This window comes from Sinohyriopsis cumingii, chromosome 13 (genome assembly GCF_028554795.1).
Source record: "Sinohyriopsis cumingii isolate HCF-2022 chromosome 13, ASM2855479v2, whole genome shotgun sequence".
Taxonomy (NCBI): domain Eukaryota; kingdom Metazoa; phylum Mollusca; class Bivalvia; order Unionida; family Unionidae; genus Sinohyriopsis; species Sinohyriopsis cumingii.
The window spans coordinates 50,905,965-50,933,628 of NC_142973.1; the positions used below are offsets into that span (position 1 = coordinate 50,905,965).

Below are 27,664 nucleotides of genomic sequence, written 5' to 3' on the forward strand. Positions count from 1 at the left end.
AATCTTTGATAACAAGAGTTATTAATTATCTTTGTGATTGGGCTAGTTAATCTCAGCATTAAAATAAAGTACAGCCGTACGGATGCTCTGTTAAACGTGTATTCAGGATTTATATGAAAGCGGAACTGCAAAGTGTAAAATAATTGTTGACCTATGGGAGCTAGACCTTTCATATACAATGTTATAGTAGGGAGTAGTATGATTGAGTTACTTCCCTTTAGCACATGCCCTTCTCTATTATCACCTCCAAAAGGAGACATAAAAAAATGCTCTAAAAATAGACTGGGACTACATTCGTGAACTACTAATTGTTGAAGAATTTTACTAAGTTTATATATGTGTGTGTGTGTGTGTGTGTGTGTGTGTGTGTAGCAGTGGCAGCAGCAGTAAAAGTAGCATTGTAGTAGAATAAAGCAGTAGTAATAGTTGTAGTATTGGTATTATTAGTGGTTGTGCCTGCAGTAGTAGTGCTAGTCGTGTTTATGTCAACGTTCAAACGTTGAAACGTATTTTGGTAGTTTTGGTGATTATAATAGTGTCGTTTACAGAATAGACGAAAAGACCCGATTTTTAAGTTTCTTTAAAATTCAACTTATCGTCTTCATTATGATTTTTTTCGTTAATTTTGTTCTGATGATGATAATAAAGATAACGATTTTATGATTACGATGCTATTATTATTATTATTATTATTCAGGAAGCGTACGTGCCGCCTCCAATTAGGCGGAGCTTGTCGAACAGAGATGGCGTCGGCGATAGCAGATCAGTATTACTACCTTCATAGTCCCCAAAGTCCTGGTAAAAGAAAACGGCGATCCATGGGATTCTTGAAGACTCTGTTAGCCAGAGCCTAAATAAAAGGTATGTTATTATATCCAATTTTAATTAAGTAATTTTCCCATTCGTTGTCATCCTCTCAGCTATCATCAACATAAAGGACAGTCATTATAATTTGTTGTCATTTAAAACTTTTATAGCAAGAAAGATTTGTTGCCGTTTTTATCTAGTTGCAAAAGCGTTTGTGTTATATGCGTCTGTCTTTAATTTCAGGCTGGAGATACATAGAACATGAGAGATTTATCATGGTTATACGACATGAACTTCATCGGTATCATTTCCTGGCGGATTCAAGGAGGATGAAATGACAAGTTTAAGACTTAATATTTTCCTCATAAAAAATTCATGTTATTGAGAACTTTATGTTAATGTAGCTAGTTAGTACAGGATAGCAGTATGTCATTTATTTTTAAGCGCATAAGTGTTTTTATTTTATATTATAAAAACTAATGTAATCAGTATTTTCTTCTATTTTCTTCACTGTAGAATAGAAATAATTACCATTTTAGTACGATTAGTTCGACATTTCTTGTTGCTCTTCCACTTCAAACACTTGGTTTTAGTGAAGGTTATTTACAATAATACAACTTTCGTCCAGTCTAAGAAATGCAAACAGTTTCTGGATCTAAATAGGCTTCTGGGACAGAATAATTCCATATGAAGCTGACTCCCGCCATTGTATAGACCAAGATGTCAGGGGATGTTGGGTGGGCCAAAAAGTTAATGTAATAAAACTTCAATCTTTTCATCGTCACAATGTTGTGACCTTTTCAAGTTAACTTCGATATATGTTTAAATAAAAGAATTGTTCTAATGACCGAACTCAGACCCAAGGAACCGTCGAAAAACTGTTTTATTATCATCTAAAACAAATTAAGTTTGGTAACTAACAATACCTTGCTGTAAGTTTGAACACTCATTCACTGCCACTATTCACTGAATGTATATGATATTCAATGAAAGTTGAACAACAGATCTTTTCGACATAAAATATCTTTTTTGATATCTTTGGCTGATTAAAATGATTAAAATAAAATATTAAAATATTCCAGTAGGTTATGTTATAAGTTTGAGGAAGTGAAATGTATTCAGGTGTCATTCCCGACGATATTGATATTGTTTCTTATCATTGGCAATGCACGGGATCAACTGTAAGAAATGTGAACTTTCATCCTGAAGTCTAACAGAAACTGAAATTCTAAGTGATGCTGACAGGTGAAAACAATTTGCTGACGTAGTAACTCTCTCAAATCCCTATTGAATTCGCTGTGTTAGAATATAGTAAGAAAAGCTATCAGACGAATATGCAGTACAAATGATTTTACAATTCTTACACAGAAACCACAATCTTTATTGAAATAATACATATTTTAATTACAAGAATAAAACAATTGCTTTTAATACGTTTTCCTAAAAATTCAATAATGACATATGCATCTTTTCGAGAATAGCTCATTAGTTCTTTTCTTTAATATGGGATACATATCTACTGTCAGTACAGATAAAACATGCTTTGCCAAACTTTGTTTTGGTCATGAATATCATATAATTGTAACATTACAATAGCTGAAGGTTTTGCTTATTATTTGTTCTTGAAAAATAAAGCTTTAATCATTTAACTTCTGGAGAAACGTTTATATTTGTGCCGCTTATGTGTAACACTTGTGCGCTTTGAGTTATATTGAATGACGAGAATAAAAGGCTGTTGTGACATTACTTTATACGCTGGTAATACTATTTTTTTGGTAATTTTTCGCAGCAAATAAACAAATGCAAAAGGACGATCTTATATTTGTTACAGCCAAATGCTGATTTAGCAATAATATGATGAATACAATGCAAGAGGAACAACAACAAACAAAACAAATACAAACATAAAATGTGTTAATATTAACTAATTACGGCCTTGAAATAAATATGAAGCTTGTCAGAATTAAAATGTTCTTTCATTAACTCATTCAGATTGATACTTTGGCTGGGAATGTATTTCCCAGTTTATGTACAATGCTCATTTTGATCTACGTGTATTATGTTCCATTCACTGATATTTCATATGTATTCATAAGCCCAATGAATATTGTATCAGCAATTTCAACATAGACATATAAACAGATCTCAGATTGAAATGTGGATTCTTTTACAATAAATATGACTAAAGTTAGATATTCCATTTATTATTCTCGCTTTTTTCCGCTTTCCACCACCAAAATATTTTCCCATTTCTCCTTTTATGTACATTTTGCTGACAGGATAACGTATTTAAATGTATAGACAGTTATAGCTGCTTGGGAATATCTATAGAAAAGCTAAAATATTAAAAATTAACTTATTTTTATATATATATAAAATGTGAAAATGTAAGCAAATGGTAAAATCTTATTTATGTATGGCATATTGATACATAGTATAAGATACGCCATTTTTCATTTTGACACGTGCATGTTCTCTATAATACCAGTACAACGGTTTGTAGGTATCTTCTTTTTTTGACTTTCTTCCAATTATTTGCTTTCAACCCACAAGATTGTACGTACTTACTTCCATCACACACACACACACATACACACACACACACACACACACACACACATATATATATATATATATATATATATATATATATATATATATATATATATATATATATATATATATATACGAAATTTACAAACCGCTCCGGTGGCCTAGTGGTTAGAGCGTCCGCCTCGGATGCGGGAGGTCGTGGGTTCGATCCCCGGCCGAGTCATACCAAAGACTTACAAAAATGGTAATAGCAGCTGCTTCGCTTGGCGCTCAGCATTAAGAGGTTAGTGTTAGGACTGGTCGGCCCGGTGTCAGGATAATGTGACTGGGTGGGACATCATGCTACATGTCTGCGGCATGATGCCCCAGTGCTAGACATCACTATAAACTGCCACATTGCAGACATCGTAGCGATATGACTAGAAAATTGTTAAAGCTACGTTAAAAATCCAAATCACATCACATCACAACACATCACGAAATTTACATACATATATTGGCTGACTGACATAATAACTGGATGAAGGAATAAATAAAACAACAAATGAAAAAGTCAGATCGATGGACTGGTTCATGGATATGTCGGATAGACTTTTAACATTGATCAGTGGAGCGAGTATATTATATAAAGTTAAAGTTTACAACAATTACTCACACTTTCCTGTGACTTTCCAGAATATCAATAACCTTTGCCACTGTGATATTGTTATCATTCAAAGCATTAAAACAGCATGTTTATGTAGGTGTCTTCTAACATCTGCATTTATGTTTCGATTGTCAATTTCAGTCTGAAAATTTTAAAATGTATCTATTTCTAAGGTACACACCTTGTTATTTATATGATAGTTCTCGATAGCGAATAGTGACTTTCAGCAGTCATATATACACCACCTACTACCACACCCCGGAAAAATCTAAACTTTACACTTGGAAATTATCTGAGGACCATAGAAGTGTACGTAAAAAATAGTACATTACGATTCGATGGTCTGTTATCCCTTTGGATCGGGTTCAATTCCGTTTTGAATATTTGAAATTCTTTCAACAAATGGAACCGACCGCTCCGGTGGCAAAAGTAGATAGAGCGTCCGCTCGGATGCGGGAGGTCGTGGGTTCGAAACCCGGCCGAGTCATTCTAAACACTTATAAAAATGGTACTAGCAGCAGCCTCGCTTGGCGTTCAGCATGAATATGTTAATATTAGGGTCAGTCACCCGGGTGTCAGGATAGTGTGACTGAGTGGGACATCCACATGTTAGACGTCACTATAAACTGTCACACTGCAAACTTCGTGCCGATATGATTCAGATTGTTAAAGCTACGTTAAAAATCCCCCAAGCACAAAACCCCCACAAATGGAACTGCCACGGCGTCAAGTTATGTATTGTTGATCAGATAGTTGTTTCAGTCAGTGAAACCCATCCACAGAGTGAGAACTAAGTTAACTACGTATAAAAAAACATAACGATACATTACTGAACAATCTCAAAGCTTCAGAAGATTCAGTTCACTCTTGATGGACAGTCGTGTGGACAGGCATTTCATGTTCACACGAATTTGTACCGAAGAATGTTTATACTTCATAAAAGAGTACAAAAACGATTATATAATAGTGTAATGTAAGATGTTATGACGATTACAATACCTGCAGCTTTTGACACTTCTTCACTGTTGTCTAACAGTTTTCATTTCATTTTCGTTTCCTTACTCTACTACTTAATTCATTTAGAATGCGCACAACACTGTGTTTTAGGTATAGAAAATTAGAGGTTCATATGGAAATTGGTAAATTTTGTGTGCAGCACTATTCAGAGCAAAATAACTCATTCTTAGATTAAAACTGATATTTCGTAAATCCCACAATCAAATTATTTATGAGGAGCTCAAACCGAAAGTTCTTAGAAATTCACAATAACATTATAGGGACATAACTAAATATATTCACATTTATCCTTTATGGAGTTATTTCCCTTACTAATTTCATAATTACAGCAAGAAGTATCTATCTATCTAGTGTGTGTGTGAGTGTGTGTGAGAGAGAGATAGAGATAGAGCATAATACTTCTATTTATTTATATTGTTACGTGTTTAGGCTCGACTAAACAGTAACAAAGAAAGAGTGAAAACAACAAGCTTTTTTAAAATTTAACAAATAATTTATTTCCTTGGAAAATTCTGTAAAAATGAAAAAAAGGAGAACTCACGGTTTCAAGAATCAAATCCAAAAATGATCTAAGAAAAATCCACGAATTAAATTACAAAAGTCCTAGTAATAAATGTTCTAATAATTTCAAATTCGAATCCTGATGTAAAATCCAAGATGGATGACGATGACGTATGCTGTAGTCAGTACTGTGCTTAACTACAGTTCCTTGTAGAAATACAAATAATGGCACTCCGGTATTGGAAATCCAAATTAAACTTGTAAACAATGTCTTTCCAAAATCTGTGTGAGCACTCTTCAAATATTTCCAGAGAATGAAGAATTAATCCTTTTGAAATCCAAATGATATGAAGATAATTAACTCAAAATCTAGCAACAACAAAGAAAACAACTTGATACCAAGTGTAAAAGCCCGAAAACTGAGAAATCTCTCTCTACACATCTCAATTAAAAACTAACAAATGCGTAGTTATGGAGAAACTAGAATTGCGAAATAAAAAATAAAAAAAAAAAGGGGAGTCACGTGATCATGTTTATATCACGTGCACAGAATATGGCATTGATTAGACCAATAATTTTCTCTAAAATAAAAAATAAAAAAGTTGTTTACATCTTAAACCATGTAGGCCCATCATGACCTCGGAAACAACCAATCATTTACTAATTTTGAATCAAGGTCAGAATTTAGATCAACACCTGCTGTTTATAAACTAACAGTCAAGGTCAAACAATTTTCTGACAAAGTATCATCTCTAGTAATAAATTTACATTTTAATAGAATAAAAAATTTAAAATTGACAAACAGTTAAATTAAAAATAAGCATGAATTAAATCAGATATACGTAACAATATTGGCAATCAAATGGTGGCAGATGTATAAAAAGGGCTCTCTCTCTAAAATATTATGAAATGTAATTTAAAAATATTTTCTACTGGGCACTTAATGTCCGGATGACTTTTGACGTTCCGATAGATTTCATATGACTACGAACTGTTTTTGATTACCTCCCTTGAATGTACCCTCTCATTTGTATCGACCTGAAAAACAAAGGTATGATCTTCATTTGCTTATTACTTCAGCATCGAAACGCTATCACTCACGTGCAGCGTTCAGTCTCCTATACAATCAATACCATGTAAATGGAAAACAACTGTTTGATCTCCATTGGCTTATTACTTCAGCGTCGAAACCCTATCACTCACGTGCTGCGTTCAGTCTCCTATACAATCAATACCATGTAAATGAAATGCCATTCCAAATACCCAGATAATATCGCATTTGATTGACTTTTGATGCGAGTGAGAAAAAGCTACTGCATATTACGAAGAAAAAAAACTAAGCCTGAAAATGAATACAAATTATTTATTTTAATTGAAAAATAAATATAGCTTTTAAATCAATTATGAAGTTCTAAACCAATATTATTTTGCGTATGTTCAATTGGAATAGGGAAATTCGATATGCATGATATACAAACAAATTATATGTAAGCTATATTACATATGGATCATTAACAATAATAGTTTGAATCAGAACACCCTCCCCCCATGTGGAGGACATATATTGAAATTTGCATTAGTTTGAATTTCAGTTCTGGTCCCGCTAATCGAAATCATGTTTAGAATGTCATGGAAACTGGTTTCAGAAATAGCTAGACAAGACCAAAATGACCAGAATCCCCACCCCCAATACGCTTGAAGATGTGTAACTCATTGTGACTTTCTCCATACAACATTGCTGGATTTAGTTAAAAGAAGAGCTATAGAAGCTGTTAAGTTATGAGAAAAGTACTGAAATTATCAGAGGTGTCTATCTACTTATGACTTTTGGAATGAATTTAATTTTAATCGACCTTAAAAAGAAAAACCATAAAAAAATCAACTAATAAATGAACAAATTATGTTATACAATAAGTAATTAAGATCCACCGCGCATGTGGCTGTGGATGAGTATATCTGCAATTTACCAACATTTTTTAAAATAGAATTGCAGTTGACGGCGAAACAATAAATACCGGCACATGCCAATATAAACAATATGGTTACACGTGCATCATCTGGTGGTTATACTAAGGGAGATAACTTTATAAAAATATACCTATTCCCATACCATCGCGAGACAGAAATCAGTGACGCTAAACTCCAATGTATGTAAATGATCGTGCAAACTCTTTCCTCCTGCGACCCCTCCTTCCCCCGGGCCGCATAAGAACTAAATTTCTAGCATAGCCAAGAAGAGTATTTGCAGTTTTTCCCCAAGAGTTGTATCAATCTGGAATTTGACACCGTTATCCATACAGACCTGGCTTGCATGATTAGAAATCAGTGCATGGGAAAAGTGGCGATTTTGTATTCGCAGATGAAGGTGAATAAGAGTGATAGTGTGTCGAATGTCAACCGCAGCTCTACCGGTAAAAGCAAGGAAGTGATTGATTTGCTCCTCGAGGATCCGACACAACACATAGATTTTTGTATGCGACACGGAGTACTATTATAAAAACCCACATCAGCAAGGTGTCAGTGAGTTCCAAACCATAGGTATGGCCGGAGACAGGCACCATACAAGCAGTGGTAGGAGACAATGAAGGTGAAGACGAGAGAGTTTGTCAACATCCCAAATGGTCAGTTTGTCTTTGCAATCGATCATTCCGGAGGGCTCGCTTCTGTATAAGCGACAAAACATTTCAAAACTTACTATCACACTGCGCCATGATCATTGGCCGCCGCGGATATGTATAAGCCTATCGAAATAGAATTCAAAGCTCACATTGATTCTGTCGTCGTTAACAGCTCTACTAGTACGCTGAATAAAGTTTACATTCGTGGCAAAACTATAGAAAGAGATGAATATTTTTAATCAACCCACAGAACTGTGGAGGATATTTTGATTACCTGCTCACTGACCTAGAAAAATGGTTTGGGAGCACCATCATACTTTCTGTGCTGGATAACTGCTTCTTTTTTTGTCCACACAAGAACACCGTTCCCGCAAATCTCTCCTATATTAGTCGCCATGCCGGAATCAACGTTCATGGTATTACCCTAAACAAGCAACGCTCTTGTTTTGAGCAGACGTCTAGGATCAACCATTTTTACTGCAAACAGGAAGATCTATTCAGAGACATGCTGCACGGTACATTGTCATTAGGTCTGGGAGCTGATCTTAGGTATATGACTTTCTCAGAAACTAGAGTTTCGATAAAATTTTAATGCAAAAAGAATTGTCAGTATAAATTAAAATGGTCTCCGGTCACGCATTTCCACAAATGATCACCTGAGATGATCAAAATATGTTGTGATATTTATTATGGGGGTGGGTCATCCTATAGTGGGCTTTGTGACTTGATTTGAAAACAAAGCTTTTCCGTACTCAACGACACTAACGTTTGGTACGTTTTGTTTTCTGCTGCTAGTATGGGAAGAGACTCGATAGGGGTAGAGTTATGGAGCAGGATTCAAGGTGTGGCATACGCCAAGATTCAGAACAAATATTTGGCCGTAGCAAAGGTTTTGGTGATATACTACAGTTACTGGAAGGTCCTGGCATCATAAAAAACACTAGTAGAAGCCGCTAATGTCTCACAAAATGCGGGCCATATGGAAACTTACCTACCGGCACCAACCACAGTCTCTTGTTAGTGTTTTGATATTCAGCCTCTTAACAACATACACGACATTTTGTCATGTATCTACAGACGTGGCCCACTAAAGTGTCCAAATTGCTGAAGATTGACCCCTGTCAATAGTAAACGTGATGTGTGTGGGTGTTGGCATGACCTGCATCCAGGGGTTTAAACATATCCTTGTCGAGAGGCTACTTGTTTATCAGCGCGTCGATGTTTTGCAGATGAGACGACAAGCGCGAATGCAAAGTGCAACAATTAGTGGGCGAGGCGGCTGTTTCACGTTCTGGCGTCCTAAACAGTGCTTATTGATGCCATTCGTGAAACCATATTTTTAACAGGGATTACGCCTGTAACCCAAGCCCAATATAATCTGTCGGACTCAAACACCCATGTTCAGTACTTATATGAGCCTGGCCAGCGAGGACGAGGGCAAATATACGCCACCATCCCTGACAGATTTGACATCCTAGACTAGCCATCTATATATCAGTTTATCAAACTTTGATGTTGGTGGCGCTAGATACAAGAACTGAAGTTTGTGCCGAAGGGTACTCATCTACCACCCTCCGATGTTATTAAGCATCACAACACACGACGAAGCCAAGGTAGTGACCATATGCCCGCGCTGTGATGCCATCCGTTGCAAACCATATTTTAGTGTCCAGAGAAGGTAAGCTAAGTTTGTTTATGTGGTGTACCCTCCTCCTGTGGTGGTCGCTGCTTATGGAGGCCATGGAGAGCCGAAAGTCTTCTCTTTGAGACACTCTAGGAAGAGGTGTTGCCGTAGGTCGGTTTTTACTACCTGCCTTTATCCTTGAGAATATCTACTCTGTCAGCCATCAGAATGCTGTACATCTTGAGGCGGATGTACTCGTCTTTTACACTGACCTATATCCATCTTGTTTACGGTGGCGTGGAGTGTGTGCCTATGAGAATGTTCACTCATTTCGTAGAAGCTTTCATATTAATCCATATCAGGATAGACAATGTCAGTTTCAGTCAGTAACAGAAGGATGTCGGCGAAAGTGTATAGTTCGGCCGCCTTTCCACCATAGTGTGTGTTGATATAACCGTACCAAAAGTCGTACATCAAATAATTGCTTAGGTCGTGTATTGCCTGCCCGCTATAGACTGGGTAGATAAACTTCAGGTTGGCCTTTGTGTAATGAAAGGCAACAATAATTTCTGAACATCCGGGTTGGCAAAAGGCGTTGCAGGTAGAGGCGTGATGGTCACACGTGGATTTTGCAGACAAAGATCGTTCACAGCCTCTTGGCATGCTTACAGTTTTTATCAGCTATTCATGACTTGGCTACAGAATACTTGTAATGGTGTAAGCAGAGCTTCTTCGAATGGCTCACAGCTAATCATGTATTCGTATGGACAAACGCGAACAACCATATAACAGATGCAACTTGGGAGATGGTCAGCGAATTTCTGCATGCTGATTTCACTTTGCTAAGTGCCACGAAATACGAACAGGTGATGTACGGAGCATGCACATGGCGTTGGAAGTTTTGGAAGGCTATGTACCTTCCGTTCCGTAAGAACATTCTACATCAGTCTTTATATTGGCATTCCAATAGGGTGTCCTGGTTGAATACTTGAAGGCACTCTGGCAGACGTGCTTCTTATTCTTGCATTTGTTGTTTGCTTGTATACCATATGACCTAGATCTTGTAGTGGCTCTTTTCTGCTATTTGTTTTGCATCTGCCGTATTAGGAATCATTTTCTAGTCAACATTGTTACATGCTGGACAGAGAGCTGACAGAATAGCACATTTAAAAGAGCGGTTATCCGTGCTTTTCACATTAATAACAGAACGCAGTGATATATATATACATATATACATACATTGCCTTTGGAATGTAGAAACGGCCTTGTAATGGACGATACCGTGACACATATAAGTAAAGCCAATGCTCATCCAGACTCCTGATGCATGACAGCAATAGTTTATCCAAGCTGTTGATGTTGAATTAAGAAATGGTAATGCGTCTGTCTCGAACGGATAATGTCCAGTGACAGTGGCACATACACTTTCAAAGTGACGTTGACTCTATCCTGCGCTCTAAAAAGTCGGGTATTTGCCGTATTCTGTCGAATCTGGCATGGTGCTGTAATAGGCTTCTGCAATCAACGGTCGTGGTAAATGAATACTAATCGAGATTTCTCTTTAGGGCGTTATCGGCCAGCTCAGCATTGCACTCACTCTAGCAGCAGAGAGGGTGAACAGACCATAGAATTCCGACAAAACAAATAAAACAAACAAATAAATCATCTCGTAGAAAGGTCAAGATTTTACAAATGAACTTTCCTTGAGATGTTTATTTTTGCAATGACCGATTGTACTAATAAAACCTCAGTTTGAAATAGTATCTGAAAAAATAAAGTACTCTACGTGTTTATTTATTTCTTGTTTATTTTTTTGACGACCAACGTTGGTAGGTACCCTCTCTGCTGCTCCTCTTCTGCTGATATTAATTAAATTATTATGTTATAATAAAATGGTACATCCAGAATCTCATACTGCAAGAACAGCACGAGAACGATTAGAAACAATTAAAAAATTTCTTCCTGTCAGAGACTCATTTAGAAAAAATCTGCAAGCGCAGCAAGAATCAAAAGTTGAGTACGAAGAAGACACTAAAAAACTATTTAAACCCGTCACTGCAGCTACTAAGAAAGCTGCATCGGCTGTTGAAAAAACTATATGGGGAGATATTAAAGAGGAGGATAAGAAGAGGAAAGAGGGTATTTTTCCGGTATTAGAACAAACTGCGGCGCAGGCTGAAAAAATAGCAAGAAGAACTAAACAGACAAAGAAGATTTTACGAGACCTTCCAACTGGCATAGCCGGGAAAATAGCTGCGGTTCAGCCTCCACCTGTTGATGAGGAAATACTTGAAGGTATTGAAAAACTTCATACTGAAGTCGCCGATGTGAAAAAAAAACTTGCATCTGAATCCAAACCAGCAAGAGAAAACGTAGAATTAATTGCAAAATTTAAAGAAGGAGTTGTTGAGGAAATTAGAAAAACTGAAAGAGAGAGATTACCTGAAGCAATATTAAATAGTATATCTAATAAATCTAGTATTTTAAAACCCCGTTTTGAAAAAATAAATGATGATAATTTCATTAAATGGATATATCGCGTATATTACAACAAAAAACAAGCTAGAGGTCCAGAATTTGAAAAACTTAAAGAAGAAGTAAAAAAACTTTATAGAGAGAGATGGGAACAACTAGAACAAGGAGAGTCCTTCCAGTATCAGCTTCCTCCACCTCTGCAACAAATAGAACAACAACAATCTTCTTCGCCACAGCAAAGGTTGAAGTCGGAAATTAAAAAGACTAAAGAGCTAATTAAATTACTCCCCTCGAAGAAAATTCCTGCACCGGATGTAACATTTACACCGACAGGTTCACCACATGGATTTCGAGAAGGTTCACCCCCGGCCACCGCTGAAGTACTTACTCCGGTAATGCAACCACCAGTATTTAAAACACCTCAAGATGAACCTAAAACAGGATCTGGTTTATGTCCTGATAATATCATCAATGACGTGTCACGGTTAGAAGTTCTCATAGGAGGAAAACGTGCCGGAAATAATTCACCAGAAATAACCAATGAAGCAGCTGATATTTGTCGGCGACTATTTCAAGGTGGCATTATGGATATTGGCGTTTACCGAGAACTTATTGATGAGCTCGTTGATGACTAGTTGTTAGATAAATGGTAAATAAAATAAGATGATTGTGCATGATAATCATCGTAAACCCACACAGGTTAGAGCGGTAAACTCACGATTACCAATCTATAGTGTTATTTACGGAAATGGACTTGGTGATGTCATTCGAGGATTATTCACGAGGATAGCTCCCAAAGTAGCACCTGTTGCAAAACAATTATCGATGAAGGCTATTGATATTGTTCGTGATAAAGCTCCTGGTGCAATTGTCAATGTTGCTGGTAAGGCGTTCTCGGCGATCAAGGAAAGACTAGCACGATTATTGCGACGAAAACAACAACCACCGGTGAAACTGGCAAGTACTGAGGTGATGCCTGCAGACGTAAGTAAAATAATAAATCAGGCTGCAAATCAAAAACTAGCGGCGTTAGCAGATCAAGGACTCGGTGAATCTGGAAATAATATCTCAAGTTTGATATCAGGAAGTGGAACTTCCCGAGGTGGAACTTTCCGGCGGCGGTGATCAACGTGTTAGACGAAAAATAATTATAATAAAATGTTCAAGCGCGTGTCCGACACAGCATTTGACATGGAAGCACCCGTCCTTAAGGATGAATCTGTACGTGATTATCAATTTTATTCCTATGACGCAAAACAACCAGATCAACGTGGAAGAATTGAACTACAAGTTCATGACACAAGTAGATACTTTTTACCCGCTGATGCCTTTCTTGAGGTAGAAGGTACAATTATAAAAACGGATGATACTAATTACTTAGATCCAGTAAAAATTGGGTTTGTCAACAACGGGATCATAGCATTATTTAGTGGCGCCACATACATGATTGATGGAAAAAATATTGAATCAATTCAGAATGATGTCGACGTTGCTACAACAATAATTGGTCTGGCGAGATATTCTGATGATTATACAAGATCAGCAGGTCCCACAATGATGTTTGTGAAAGATAACTCCGATAACCCTGAAAGTAATCCGTATAATATAAGACGACCAAGAAATTTTGCCGATAACGCTGATGTTGATGTGGCGCCAGTGGTTCATGGTTCTAATGAAAATTTCAACTTGGGATTTGCAGCGCGTAAAAATATGTTGCTAGGAGGCAATAGAGGTTTTTCATGTACAATTCCACTATCGCATATTTTTGGATTTTGCAGGAATGTTAAAAAGGTTATTTTTGGAGCTAGACACACGGTTGTTCTTGTAAGAAAGAACGATGATAATGATGCTCTGTGGAGACCCGTTGGTGATGCTGGTAAAGTAATATTATCACAACTTTCATTGTGGATGCCGGTAATGACTCCAACGATCGCAGAAGAACAGCGATTAATTTCTTTCATGGATGCAGGTGGTAAATCCTTGTTGTCATGGTTAACAACAAGCACAGACAGCATGCAAACTAACGTTAACGGTCAGTTTACATGGCATATAGCATCACAACAAGGTGTTTCTGCACCACGGCATATTTTTATTGCGTTTCAGAACCGTAATCGTTTAAACTCACAAACTCACTCTCATATGATATTTGACCAATTAGGTCTTACAGATATTTCTTTACGGATAAACGGACAACAGGAACCAACAGAAAATGTACAACTAAATTATGCATTAAATCACATAGGACGTGCATATCATCGTTTGATGTCATTTATGGGACGTGATCAAAATGTTGATACCGGGTTGCAAATATCACAACTAGATTTTAAAAAATTGTATCCGATTTATTATTTTTCATTAGAACATCTTGATCTATCAAAACAATCTGTCGTTGATATACATCTCAAAGCAACATTAAATACCGGTGGTGGTGTTGATTACAGAGCGATTGCGGTCATACTTAGCGACAAGGCCATGTTACTTGAAGGTGGCAGTGGTCGAATGAGGGTCGTTGATGCACCGGTGGAAAATCTTTAATCGTGTTATTTAGAAAAATATATTTTATATAAAAATGTCGTACAGTCATGTTAATGTTACTCTGACCCCGGGTCAGGTAAAAAAGCTTCAATCAAAAACCGCCAACAAATGCGGAACTAAAATATCACTAAAACGAGATCATATTAGTGGTGGTCCAAACAAATTATCGTTGACAAATAATCAGATTAAACATTTCAATAAAGCCCTAGAATCAAAAACTGGAGTTCAATTCCATCTCTCCCCGAGCGCCATCAAAGACATGGTTAAAACGGGTGGTATATTTCCACTACTTGCGGCTATTCCGGCATTAATAGCTGCAGCTGCTCCAGCCGTAGCAAAAGCGGCCGCGTTAGGTGCTGTTGGAACAGCCGCTGGAATGGCACTAAAGAAAGCAACAGGGCGGGGATACAAAAAAAAAGGGGCACGGTCTAAGATTGCCGGGATCTCGTTGGGGGAGAGGCCTAAGGCTTCCGGGGTCATTTCGTTAAACGTTCCATCATCAAATTTTGATTTACTTGATGCTGCTAAAAAATTAAAAATATCCGCCTTTAGAGGTGTTTTTATGCGAGATCAATTACCGAAACAACCAAACAAACTAGAAACAGGTATTATTAATCTCGACAAACGTTCCGGACCCGGTACTCATTGGGTATCATACGCGGTTGATCCACGTGGAATTGTTTATTTTGATTCGTACGGGTTAGCTCCACCTGTTGAATTTATCAAGTATGTCGCACCACTCCACACAACTAGAGGTTCCAAAGTTTGGTATTCAACGCTACCCACACAAACAATGACAGATCCGCCAATATGCGGCCGTGAAGTAATTAATGTACTCGACGCTATATCAAAATCATCCAGGCCGCCACATAAAGTCGTGCACGATTATACAAGCAACCGATATGTTGCGCGTAAAGCATTTTAAACAACGGATCTTATTATAATGGTTGACATTTACGGAAGATCTTCTACTAGTAAGAAAATAAAATCCGACGTTGATCTGTCAAAGTATGCGACTAAAGATGACCTCGCTGATATTATGAACCTTGCTGGAGTTGATCCAGATGAAGTTGTTATTTTTCAAGATCGATATGGTAAACTAAAAACCAGCAATATCAAATGGAATGATATAGTCCGGCGAGTACTCGGTGCAGTTACGGATAATATTCCCGTGTTTACTGACGGTGGTAGAATCAGAGATTCAAGTATGTCACTTAAAACCATCAGAGATGAAATTGCAAAAAGTGTTGCTAATCGCGTGAGAAACACAGGTGACACGATGACAGGTGAACTTAGCATGAACGGGAACAAAATAGTAGCTGTAACAGCTCCAAAATCTGACAACGACGTCGCAAACAAACTATACGTCGACGACGTGGATGGAAAACTATCCACGCTACGGGCCGAGTATGACGTTCACGTAACCGGTTTTACAAGGCTTCGAAGAAATTTTCAGAAAACCGATGATGCCATAAATAAGTTCTTTGGAAATCCTTCCGTCATTGACATGAAACTCGTTGATATCAAAAGTAACCTAGACACGATCAAACGAACACAACTAGACATCGTAGCGGGAATTCCTGAGATTATCAATAAAACCAATCTGATTAAAATTCCAGCTGAAATAACTCCCGGGCATATCACAAACATCGTATGCACGGTATCATCGGGATTTGCAACATGGTCAAAACAAAATAATACCATCAAATATACCGCAACAAGCACTGGCGTGTACAGGCTGTCTGTGTTCAGTGCTGCAAAATTTGAAATATTTACAACGTTTCCATGGCGTCATTCCACAGACAGGTTTTCCGGGGTTGTATCTGTTATATTAAATATCGGAGCCGAGGAAATATTTATTCTGGAAGCAGCTGATAGGACATTAACCGCAACATCTTACTGGTGGTGTTTGGAATTTGTAGCTGAAGGACATCAATTGGTTACTGTATAAAAATATATATGGACGGTGCACAATACAGATACAATCAAGCGCGTGAATGGCAGGCGGCGCTAAAAGATCAAGTCGATCAATATACAGTAAAAGTAAAAAAATATCGACGACGATTGGTTATCGTTGATGTGATTGTTTATTCAGTATCCGCTGTTGTTGCTGGAACCGGTGTAATATTATCAGCGTTGACAACGATGGCACCAGTAGCTGTAACTATCTGTATTTCAGCAGCAACAACTATTGCAGGTGTGCTTGGTATCATCACAAAAAAAATATGTACTTGTACGAACGAAAAATTATCCGATTACAAAATAAAATTACATACAGCGACGGTAGCATACTCGAAATTATCCTCGTTGTTATCAGCGAGTCTCAGTGATGGAATTATATCTGATTTCGAATTTTCAATGATGACCAAAATATACGACGAAGGTATCGGTATTAAAGATACAAGTATCAATAATGACAGAATTACTCCAGCAGATCGTGACCAACACAACTCCGCCAAAGATAACGATGATCTCGGTAAGTTCAACTAATCCTGAATTTAGTATTAACTTTCCTACTGCAATTCCAGTAAAAGAAATAGCGTTAGCTCAATTACGGGTATATTACAGCTGGCCAAATATCAGATCAAAATCATTTAATGGTACACCAGCAAATAATTCGCTTGTATTTACTAACAAGAACAAACCCGATGGAACACCTGACTGGGTTGTTGTTGGAATACCAACCGGCAGTTATGAGATTGAAGAGATCAGTGAGGAATTTGCGCGTAGAATAAAATCAATAACAGGAAAGGAATCAAAAATATCAATAAACGTTCATGAGCCGACGTTGTCCTCGACGGTTGAAATAAACTCGCCTGATTATGCCGTTGATATTTATCAATCTTCAATCAGATCCGTGCTAGGATGGCCTGAAATATCACCACCGATAACACCGATACCATCTGAACCAACTCGGGCTGATTTTATCACAGATGAAAGAAAATTTATGATAGTTCCTGAATATAGAGGTAAATATCCGTGGAGCTGGGGGGGGGGGGGGCGGCATTTCCTTTTTTATAAGTGCTCCTGATGGTGAAAACATTCCTAAAATAATAAATAATGTACGTAACGCTCGTTCAGGTGCTCTAGCAAAACCACTCGTTGATGAAGAATTTATTAAATCATATTCTGATCCTGTTATTTTTGAATTTAAACAATCAATCAACAAACTACGAAATTTCTTTACTGATAGCTACAGCGATGACGTAAAACAAAAAATCATTGAGACGATAAAACATCTAAATCAGGTCATATCAGATATTAGATACGTTAATAAAACTATCATTGTGAACATGGTTAGACACGGTGATGAAATTATTGATAATTATAAAGCTAAACCATGGTTTCTCAATCATTACAAAATAACTGAACAACAATTACCAACATTTGTAATACCGGGGATTGATGCTGGAGAACTAGTAAAATTATTAAACGATCTTATCGACGAAAACTTCCCTAAAATACTCGATGCATGGAAAAAACTAGCACCACCTCCAACTGTTCTCAGATATGATAATGATCCACATGGCGGCGGAAGACACGTATCCCCGCGGATCGTTAATATAACACCGACGGTCGCGGTCAATCTGGTTTGTGACGTAATCGATGGCAGCTATCAAATAGATCTCGGAAGATCAAATCAAGCTCAACAAGGATTCATCCTGTACACGTTCACACCACAAGTTCCCCCTGGAAGTTTAATCGTGCAAGAACCAACTAATCCCGTGTATTTACGGTGTCACAATAATATGTTAACACGAATCAATTTTAAACTCACAGACCACCTTAATCGCTTGATTGACATACGTGAAGAAGAGCTTGTAATAAATCTGTATGTAAAGTCGTAAGACTTCCGTCGTAAGGACTTTTGTCGTAGATCTTCATGTGGAGGGTTTTTACACACGAGGATTTCTTAACAGTTAGAAGAACATTTGTAACAGAGATCAGAATCAAATTCGATCAACTTAAAAAAATATTTTATTATTACTGGCACAAATTTGTATTTGGTACAAATTAATCGGCCCAGGCAACTAAAAAAGCTAGTCGATGAAAGTAAAATTAAAATTTCTATCACAAAAAAAAATAATATTTATTAATTTTCCTGATTTTTACTGAAATTGTACAAATTACTTGATTTTGACTACCAACTACCCCCTCAGAAACATAAAAATGCACGAACTACTTGATTTTGACTACCAACTACCCCCTCAGAAACATAAAAATGCACGAACTACTTGATTTTGACTACCAACTACCCCGTCAAAATCAAGAAAGTTCTAACCTTGTCAAATTGTTCCTAACAAATTTTATTTATTATAAATTAATTTTATTTATTAATAATATTATTTTTACTGAGATTTTTATGTTTTTTTTTACTAAAATACAACGAAATTGCTCAATTTTCCTGATTTTGACTACCAACTACCCCGTCAGAAATCAAGTAGTTCGTGCATTTTTCTTTGATTTTGACTACCAACTACCCCGTCAGAATCAAGTAATTTGTGCATTTTTCTTGATTTTAGTAAAAAAAAAATAAATTAATTCAGTAAATAAATAAATTAATTCAGAAATAAATAATTTGTAAAATTAAGAAATTTGTACAATTTTATGTTTTTGATGGGGTAAATGGTAGTCAAATTAAGAAATTTGTACAATTTTATGTTTTTGATGGGGTAAATGGTAGTCAAAATTAAGAAATTTGTACAATTTTATGCTTTTGATGGGGTAAATGGTAGTCAAAATTAAGAAATTTGTACAAATTTGTTAAATTTCAGTAAAAAAAAAACAAATTACTAACCCATCAAATTCAGAAATAATATTTCTGATCAAAGATCTCAGTCATCTTCAAAATTACTACTTTGGATCGTTTCACCAGTAACGAAGTTACCTTGGATCGTTTCACCAGTAACGAAGTTATCTTGGATCGTTTCACGATCTAACATTATTTTTCTTAATAGTCTTATACGGGTACTAATCGTTTTCTTTGCCTCATACTCGTGGGATAATAACGACTTAATTCTTTCTACGGCGGTAGAAAGAGGAACGAACTCCTTCACATGATCATCTTCTACGGTAGCTAGCGACTGAAACATTGCCGATTGAATCCGTTTCATGAGCCTGTATTCAGATGATAGTGTGTGTGTCCCCATGGTTTTACGTTCTTGTAAAATCTCAAAGTCAGAAACTATTTTTTCAGGATTAAGTTCATCAGATATATTAATTCCATCTTTTTTTAATTTTTTAATAGCGACAATTACATCATTGATATTTTCATGGTTCATTATATAATATATAAATCTTTAAAATAAAAAAAAAATATCCCAGAACCCCTTCGAGTTCGTCGGGATGTTTCTGGGACAGCACAAACATATAACTTAATTAAGGTACGCTCAGCAAAAACCCACCCATAATAATTAATCCAGTGGGTGATACGAAAAATAGGTATCAACCACAAGTCAATATTGTGGGTGAATTCTGCTGAGCGGAGGGGTTCTTGCGGTTCCCCCCACTATTATAAAAATCGCAATTATGCGCACCACCGACAAATTGTCAGCCATGGGGGTTTGATCCTGGACCGCGAGCGCCACAGTCCAATACCATACTGATCGAGCTATCAAACATTGTTACGAACATATGTTTCGGAAGTTAATATATAGCTAAGGAACCAATATTTACACTAAACAGCGGTTTCTGAATAATAACAGTTTCTGTATTTAACAGTTTCTGTATTTGTAGCGGTTTCTGTATTTATAACAGTTTCTGAATAATAACAGTTTCTGTATTTATAACAGTTTCTGAATAATAGTTTCTGTATTTATAACAGTTTCTGAATAATAGTTTCTGCATTTGTAGCTGGTTTCCTAAGCAGACCGAAAATCAATAATAACAGTAGCATTAATGCACCAGTCAAAGAACTTTCCAGAATGTAAGTTCAGTGAACACACAACTGCAGGTCGATTACAATGACAAACGGTTTCTGTTTACACACAGCTTCCTACGGATCAATAACATTATCATGTGTTGTATGATGGGAAAATATTTAAAAAACATAAATAATACTTATGAGTCTAATGAGTTAGGTTCGTCGGCACTATACGATGTAATTAGTTAAACTGACTAATTACGATCATAAAAAACCAACCATCTACGAAGAAAACTATATATTACAAAGTAATCTCCCTTATGTAATCAAAAATTCAGTAGTGTATGGAGGACCTACTGTGACATAAATTAAAAAATTAATTCAATGTGGTGATGATAGTTAATAATGTTGTGATGATAGTTAATAATGTGGTGATGATAGTTAATAATGTGGTGATGATAGTTATTGATACTGAAATGTAATTTTCTGCTTATATTTTTTCGAAAAAGCTGTTTTATATATATTTTCTGCCACTCTTTGTACTGAATGCGAGTGAATATCAAAATATTTTGCAGCTGAACGCATCGAACGAAACATAATTATTTTACCGGTTTCTATGTTTGTAGAAATTACCGCCCTCTTTCCGATTGTCTTACATCTTCCTGTATTACCGCGTGTATTATTCTCGCTGTGAGAGATAGCTTGTAAATTGGATAAATTATTGTTTTGAGGATTTCCATCAATATGATCAATAACAAGACCATCATTGATCACTCAGAAGAAACATTCATACGTAAATCTATGACAGAAATAATGTTTTTTCCCAACTGTAAATCTAAGATAACCAACATTATTAATACAACCAACTTGTCTCTTCAACTTGCAGTGTCTGATGACACCATTAATATTTGATTCATAGTTTGTTATGACAGGATGTGGGACAAATATATTTTGCTCCATTATAATAATATTATATGTTTAAATCATTGTTTGTCTGAAATCTTGATATATAATCCTCCACGGATTTTATAGCGTTTTCACCGCTATTATTTTTTTTGTCATAATATCTTTTGAGCTCTCTGAACCGTTTCCCGCCGCACTTCCCACATAATTCTGTCTTTCCTCGCACTCCAATACCACACCGTAGACATGGTATTGGTCCTAGACTTCCTCGTCGTATGTTTTGTGAGTGCATCCAACAAAATTCCTTTCTACAGGATTTGTTGCATCGATTTACTGAGCCGATCATCAACCATCTGCATTGGGACATTGTATATATATATATAATTTTCTTTATTTAAATATTTGTTTTAATTATATGAACGAGTTTGAGAGATTATCCCAAACTAGGCCTGTTAAGTATAAATTCAACCTTGACAGATTATCTCAATTGCCAGTACGAGATCTGGTTGATCCGAAAAATAAAAGTTTGATCTCGAAAATTCACGACGCCAAGAAAGAATTTTACACGGATGGTGTATCTCATACATGGTCAACGTTCAAGATTATACGCACTGACGGAGTCAAGGACGTTGTCACGGACGCCACAATGAACGACAAGCGAGCGGCAACTATCATTAACTACATCGCTGAATACGAGGGCAATCAAAAATATTTATTCAGAGTAAAATTTATTGTATTAACAGAAACAGATAGTTGGATTATCCGTGACAAATATGATCCTGTCCTTGGCAATAACAAAACTATCATATTAAGTAAAAATTCCAGACCGGGTCTACTGACAGGTATTGATAAACCGTATTATGAGCGAGCATATCCTGTAACAGCAGTTATTTATGGAATTTATGAGATAAATAAAAAACCTAACGTTGATAAACTAGCGCCGATGAAATTTTCAAGGTTAAATTGTGTAGCCGAACGAGTAATAGAACACTTTACAAACGCGATGCGTGGAAATGGATTAACTGATTTAAGGCGTGAAAAAATAAACTCGTGGGCTGATTCAGTTAGGGATACCGGTGCTACAATAAAAGATGTTGCTGAGTTAGGAAAAATATTAAAATTTCCAATAGCTGTGGCGACAATAACGGGAGAAGTACTGTACCAGTCGAAATATAAATCGAAGGGAGCTCCAATAAATATTATCGATCATAACGCGCACGCATGGACTAACGCAGTAACAATATTTCCACATGATCGAACTGTTAGATTTTACCCCACAGATATGAGTATGTTTGATTTTATCAACGAAATAAGTAAAACCGATCCTGTATCGGTATGGTTATTTAAAAGTAATGAGGAGGGTGAATTTGATCAGTTTGTCAAACCGAACGGTGAAATATATCGCACAGAATCCCTCCATGACGAGATGAAAAATCTTGCGACGTTTTTACAGTGCAAGCACGCGGAAAATACTGACAAATTACTAACTAATTGTTTTACCGTTCCATCTGTTGCGGCTCATTTCGCCAGAGAACGAAATTCATGGAAACCAACACGATTTGATTTACTCGAGGACGTACGCGCAAGTTGCGTCGAATATGGACATGGCGGATTATGGAATACCAAATACAATTACAATGATGTTATTTCGGTTGATATGGTTGCATGTTATCCAGGAAGTTTTCTGGGATACGGAGATTGTTCTACGTACTTTGAAAGATTTGGTCACCCAACAAACGAGATGACGCGAGTGGCAATTAATGGACCATTACCTGATTTTGATCTGACTGGATTCGCCTGTATTGAGTCGTTCGAGTTTAACGAAAATCTTCACAAGATTTGTTATGTTTGGTTTGGCAGACATTTTTGTGAAAAACGTTGGGCACCTATAGTTTTGTTACGATATATGCTAGATTGTATGATACTGACATCGTTGGTGGTCAGTGAGGCAATTATATCATATCATGCACAGACCAAAGTTTGGTTGCCCATGTCAGATTCTGAAGTTATTAGCGAGTTTAAGGATGATATTCCTAATAAACTCAAAACCGCAAAAGATCTCGGTAGAAAAATTATAGGTAAATTTACTCAAGGTGGTGCATATGATTATAAAAGACATCACGCACGATTAATTCTAGATGATGCCGAGTACGATTTTATAATCGCTGATACAACAGCGAGAAATATATTTGTAAATCGAGAAAGTGTTTATTTATCCGACGGAACAAAATTAGGTACGATCGTTAGTTACATAAATGACGTATCCCCGCAATATACTCATCTAAGATCTTCCATGTTGGCTTATGTTTCTATAAATTTATTATCGATGATTAATAGATTTCCTGAGACCGCAGTCAGAGTCGCAACGGACTCATTTTATATTTCAAGTAAATATTTAGAACTTGTCATGAAATTTACAAGTAATGATGAACGATGGGGTTCGTGGAGAATAAAAAAGGAACTATTACACAATTATGTAGAATCAGCAGATGTTCCAATGAGAGATGTTTATCGTGAGGGTAATAAAATATCAGAAATGTCGAAGGCACCATCGTTGAGTGATCCAATAACCAGATATAAGACAGTATATCTCAATGGACCTGGTGGATGCGGCAAAACAACTCGAACGATTAATGTTTTTAGAAATTCAGATATAATCGTGCTGACACCCACACATAGACTTGCACGTGAGATGAAACAGCGGCAAGTACAATCGTGTACGTATCATAGTTTCTTCCGATGGCGCGGAGATACATGGACTCCTGAACGGATGGGGGAAAAATATATACCTAAAATAATTATTTGGGATGAGATATGCACGGTGTCATTGGATACATTAAAAACGTTTCTTGATTGGTTGTTGACGAAAAATACCGCCATAATAATGTGTGGCGATCATGGTCAACCGCCGCCCTTTGTTGGACCATCTCCACATGATTGGTTAAAAAATTTCGTCGATTATTATGAAGAAATAGATGATGATCATAGAGCTCTTGATGCAAATTTGAAGGAGTTTAAAAAATTAATCAGATTACAATCAAACAAAATTCAGTGTGAAATAATACGTGGAGTGATCTCAGAGACATCAATGAGTGATTTTTTGAACTCACGGAGACCCACCGAGTTGATCGTAGCAAGTAGAAAAATAATCAGAGACGCTTTACAACAACAGTTATTTCAACTACACAAAGAACAATATTCAGAATTACCCGTTCCGTTATGTTATAGACCATCAGATACACGAAAACAGAATATTAATGTTGATATTCCAGGACAGACAGAGTCATGGAAACAGATTCTCGTATTAAATGATATTGTCGCCGTTGATATCAGTGTAGTCGAAGATGCATTACGCGCTGACAAATCTCCATGGGTGTTGGGATACGCTATGACGATCCACTCGTCTCAGGGATTAACTATTTCTGACACACGAGTCTGGATTGTAGACGATCGCATCGAGTGGTCAAATTTAGTTTATTTAGCGGTATCGAGGGTCAGAAATATATCTCAATTACGTAGAATTATAATTCCTGAAATCGTTGATAAATTTAACATCATCGATGATGATATAATAAGAAAAAAATTAATCGGATACAAACAATCTGACAAAAAAAATAAACGTGACTTTGATCTTGATGTTGAATTTATTATTAAGTTAAAACAGCAGCAGAACAATCATTGCACCAGTTGTAATTGTATAATGTTATGGCGATATTCGAGTAATGATTCAAGACAATTTACCGTAGATAGAAAAGATAATAGTCGCGGTCATACACGAGAAAATACCATGTTGACCTGTCTTGAGTGTAATCGACGTAGAGGCGCTGGCGCCCTTGGCGCTAGTGCTAGTTAAGTGATCGAAATCACCGAAGTGATCGCGGTGGTAGTTGTGTATCCGCGGGAATTATTTGTAGTTGTTCACGTGTAAATCCACGTTGAGGAGCAGCAGAATCTAATCTGTAGATTGCAGGTCTGGAAACGCCTACATTTCTTCCAGTGGATCTTGTCGCGGTAGATATTTTGTGTGTGGTAACACTCCAAATAGGATCAGTTGCTCTCGCTTTACCACCTTCAAGTTCACCAGGCTCATATAAATATCTGACTGTGACATCACCTAATATTTTTTGTTTTCCAGCATCTTTTCGTTGTGTTGGTATATTTTTTTTTGTGACCGCGCTAGTGGGTTTCATGTTGGTTGTTCGTGTGATCTCATTATTTAATGCAGCTATCACGTTTGGTAATCTTGCCACCCATTCGCGAGATCTTTTATCCTGAATAAATTCCCTCGCGTATTGATATCCAAATAACCGCTCAGCAAGTGTTCGATTAAATCGCTCAACAATTGCTTGATCACGGTGAATTGCAGTATGACCTCGTCGTATTTTGGTATTATGTTGTTTCATCAGCGATGATACTGGACCAAGAAATTCCTTACCAGGATCAACCTGTAGTAGCTGTGGCCATCGCAGACCACCTTGTGGTCCAAGTCCTCGTTGATGAATTCGTTCAAACGCATCGGCTACTTCAGATGATGTTTTCGCTGATAGCGGCTCTGCTTCTTTATATCTACTTGCAACATCAACTACGGTTAACGCGTACTTGTACGTTTTTCCACGCACAGTATCATGCGGTAAAAACAGAATATCAGCTTGATGAACTTCATTAGGAACACTGACATCGAAATACGAGTACTGAATTTGTTTAGGACGTGGTAGATAAATTTGCCATATTGCTTGTTTAGATAACCACGCGCTAGCAGTAGAATGTTTAACCGATGCTGCATCAGCGAGTTTACCAATTGCTGCTTTGCCTCTCCAGTATCCTCTCGGTGAATAATAAATTGATTCCATTATTAATTACCAGCCCCAATCGCTAATTTACCTTTCATCGAGGATCTTACTAACCAATTAGCTAATGATTCTCTAATATTTTTATTTTTTATAGAATTTAATGAATGAATTAATTTTACATCTGCAATATGCCTATCTTGTAGATTTTGACTTTTATAAGCTACATCATGAGCATGACAAGCTCGATCAATAGCATTTATTGGTTCCTCGCCTGGTTTTGGTTGATCTTGATTATCGAGCCTGATATCGAGTCGAGTACCAGGACCGCAATAATTATATCCTGGTAGATGTTTTTCTCCACTATATTTAGCCCATGGAGCACCTGGAAACTTTGACATCAAATTAGCAATATCACCACCACGCTTATTAGGTAAAAACGAAAATTTCTTTCTACCGCATATAGAACATTTTCCACCGTACGCTATTTTTTTATTTTTTGTTATAACCGTAGCTAAATCAACAGTTGGAGTTTTAACTCTACAACGTAAACAATATAAATTCATGTTATAATATATATGGATATAATTGATTTCTCAGCAACTCGGCAGCGAGAGCCAGTTAAGCATCATCCTGCGCTATCGAACTCCATCAGAATGATTATCATAGGACCATCTGGATCGGGTAAGACGCAATTATTACTTAATCTGATAATGAGATGGTTGAAATGGGATAAGTTGTATTTAGTAGCACCATCCGTTGATGATCAACGATGTTATGATGTACTTAAAGATTTCAATGAAAACGCGCGATTACTGGATGAAGATAATGATGTTATAGAGTTTATAACCGATATTGATGAAGCACCATCCGTAGATTCCATAGACGGATTTATTAATAATTTAGTTGTATACGACGATGTGATGCTAGATAAACAATCAAATCCAGCCAGAATATTTTCCCGAGGTAGACACAAAAATACAGACGTGATCTATGTTACTCAACGATATACACAAATACCAAAAGTGATCAGAGACAACTGCAACATTTTAGTTGTGTTTAATGGCGTAGACACACACACGTTGCGAAATATTCATCAAACCTGGTGTGGTGGTGACATGGATATAATTAAATTCAAAAATTTCTTCTCACGAGCGCAAGCTACTCCGCATGGATTTATAACAATAAATTTACATGATCCAAGAACAAGATATCGTGTGGGTATTGATAAAATATTTGGGTAACAGGGGTGATGATAAAATTAAATTTAATTAAACAGATAATGAACAACTGTGCGTGGCTGCGTCAAGGAACAACAGATAAATGCAACAAAAG

The 27,664-nt window shown here is 36.6% G+C and overlaps 1 protein-coding gene across 2 annotated transcripts in view; it reads left to right on the plus strand.

The window, feature by feature from the left end:
* The window catches only part of LOC149785537 (uncharacterized), a 236,648-nt gene that overhangs the window by 39,154 nt on the left and 169,830 nt on the right, over nt 1–27,664 (plus strand). For both annotated transcript variants that reach the window (XM_089931208.1, XM_089931207.1), the window contains exon 6: nt 698–861. In XM_089931208.1, the coding sequence (XP_089787334.1) occupies nt 698–854 (157 nt within the window). In that variant the 3' untranslated portion in view covers nt 855–861. The remainder of the gene's footprint in view (nt 1–697; nt 862–27,664) is intronic.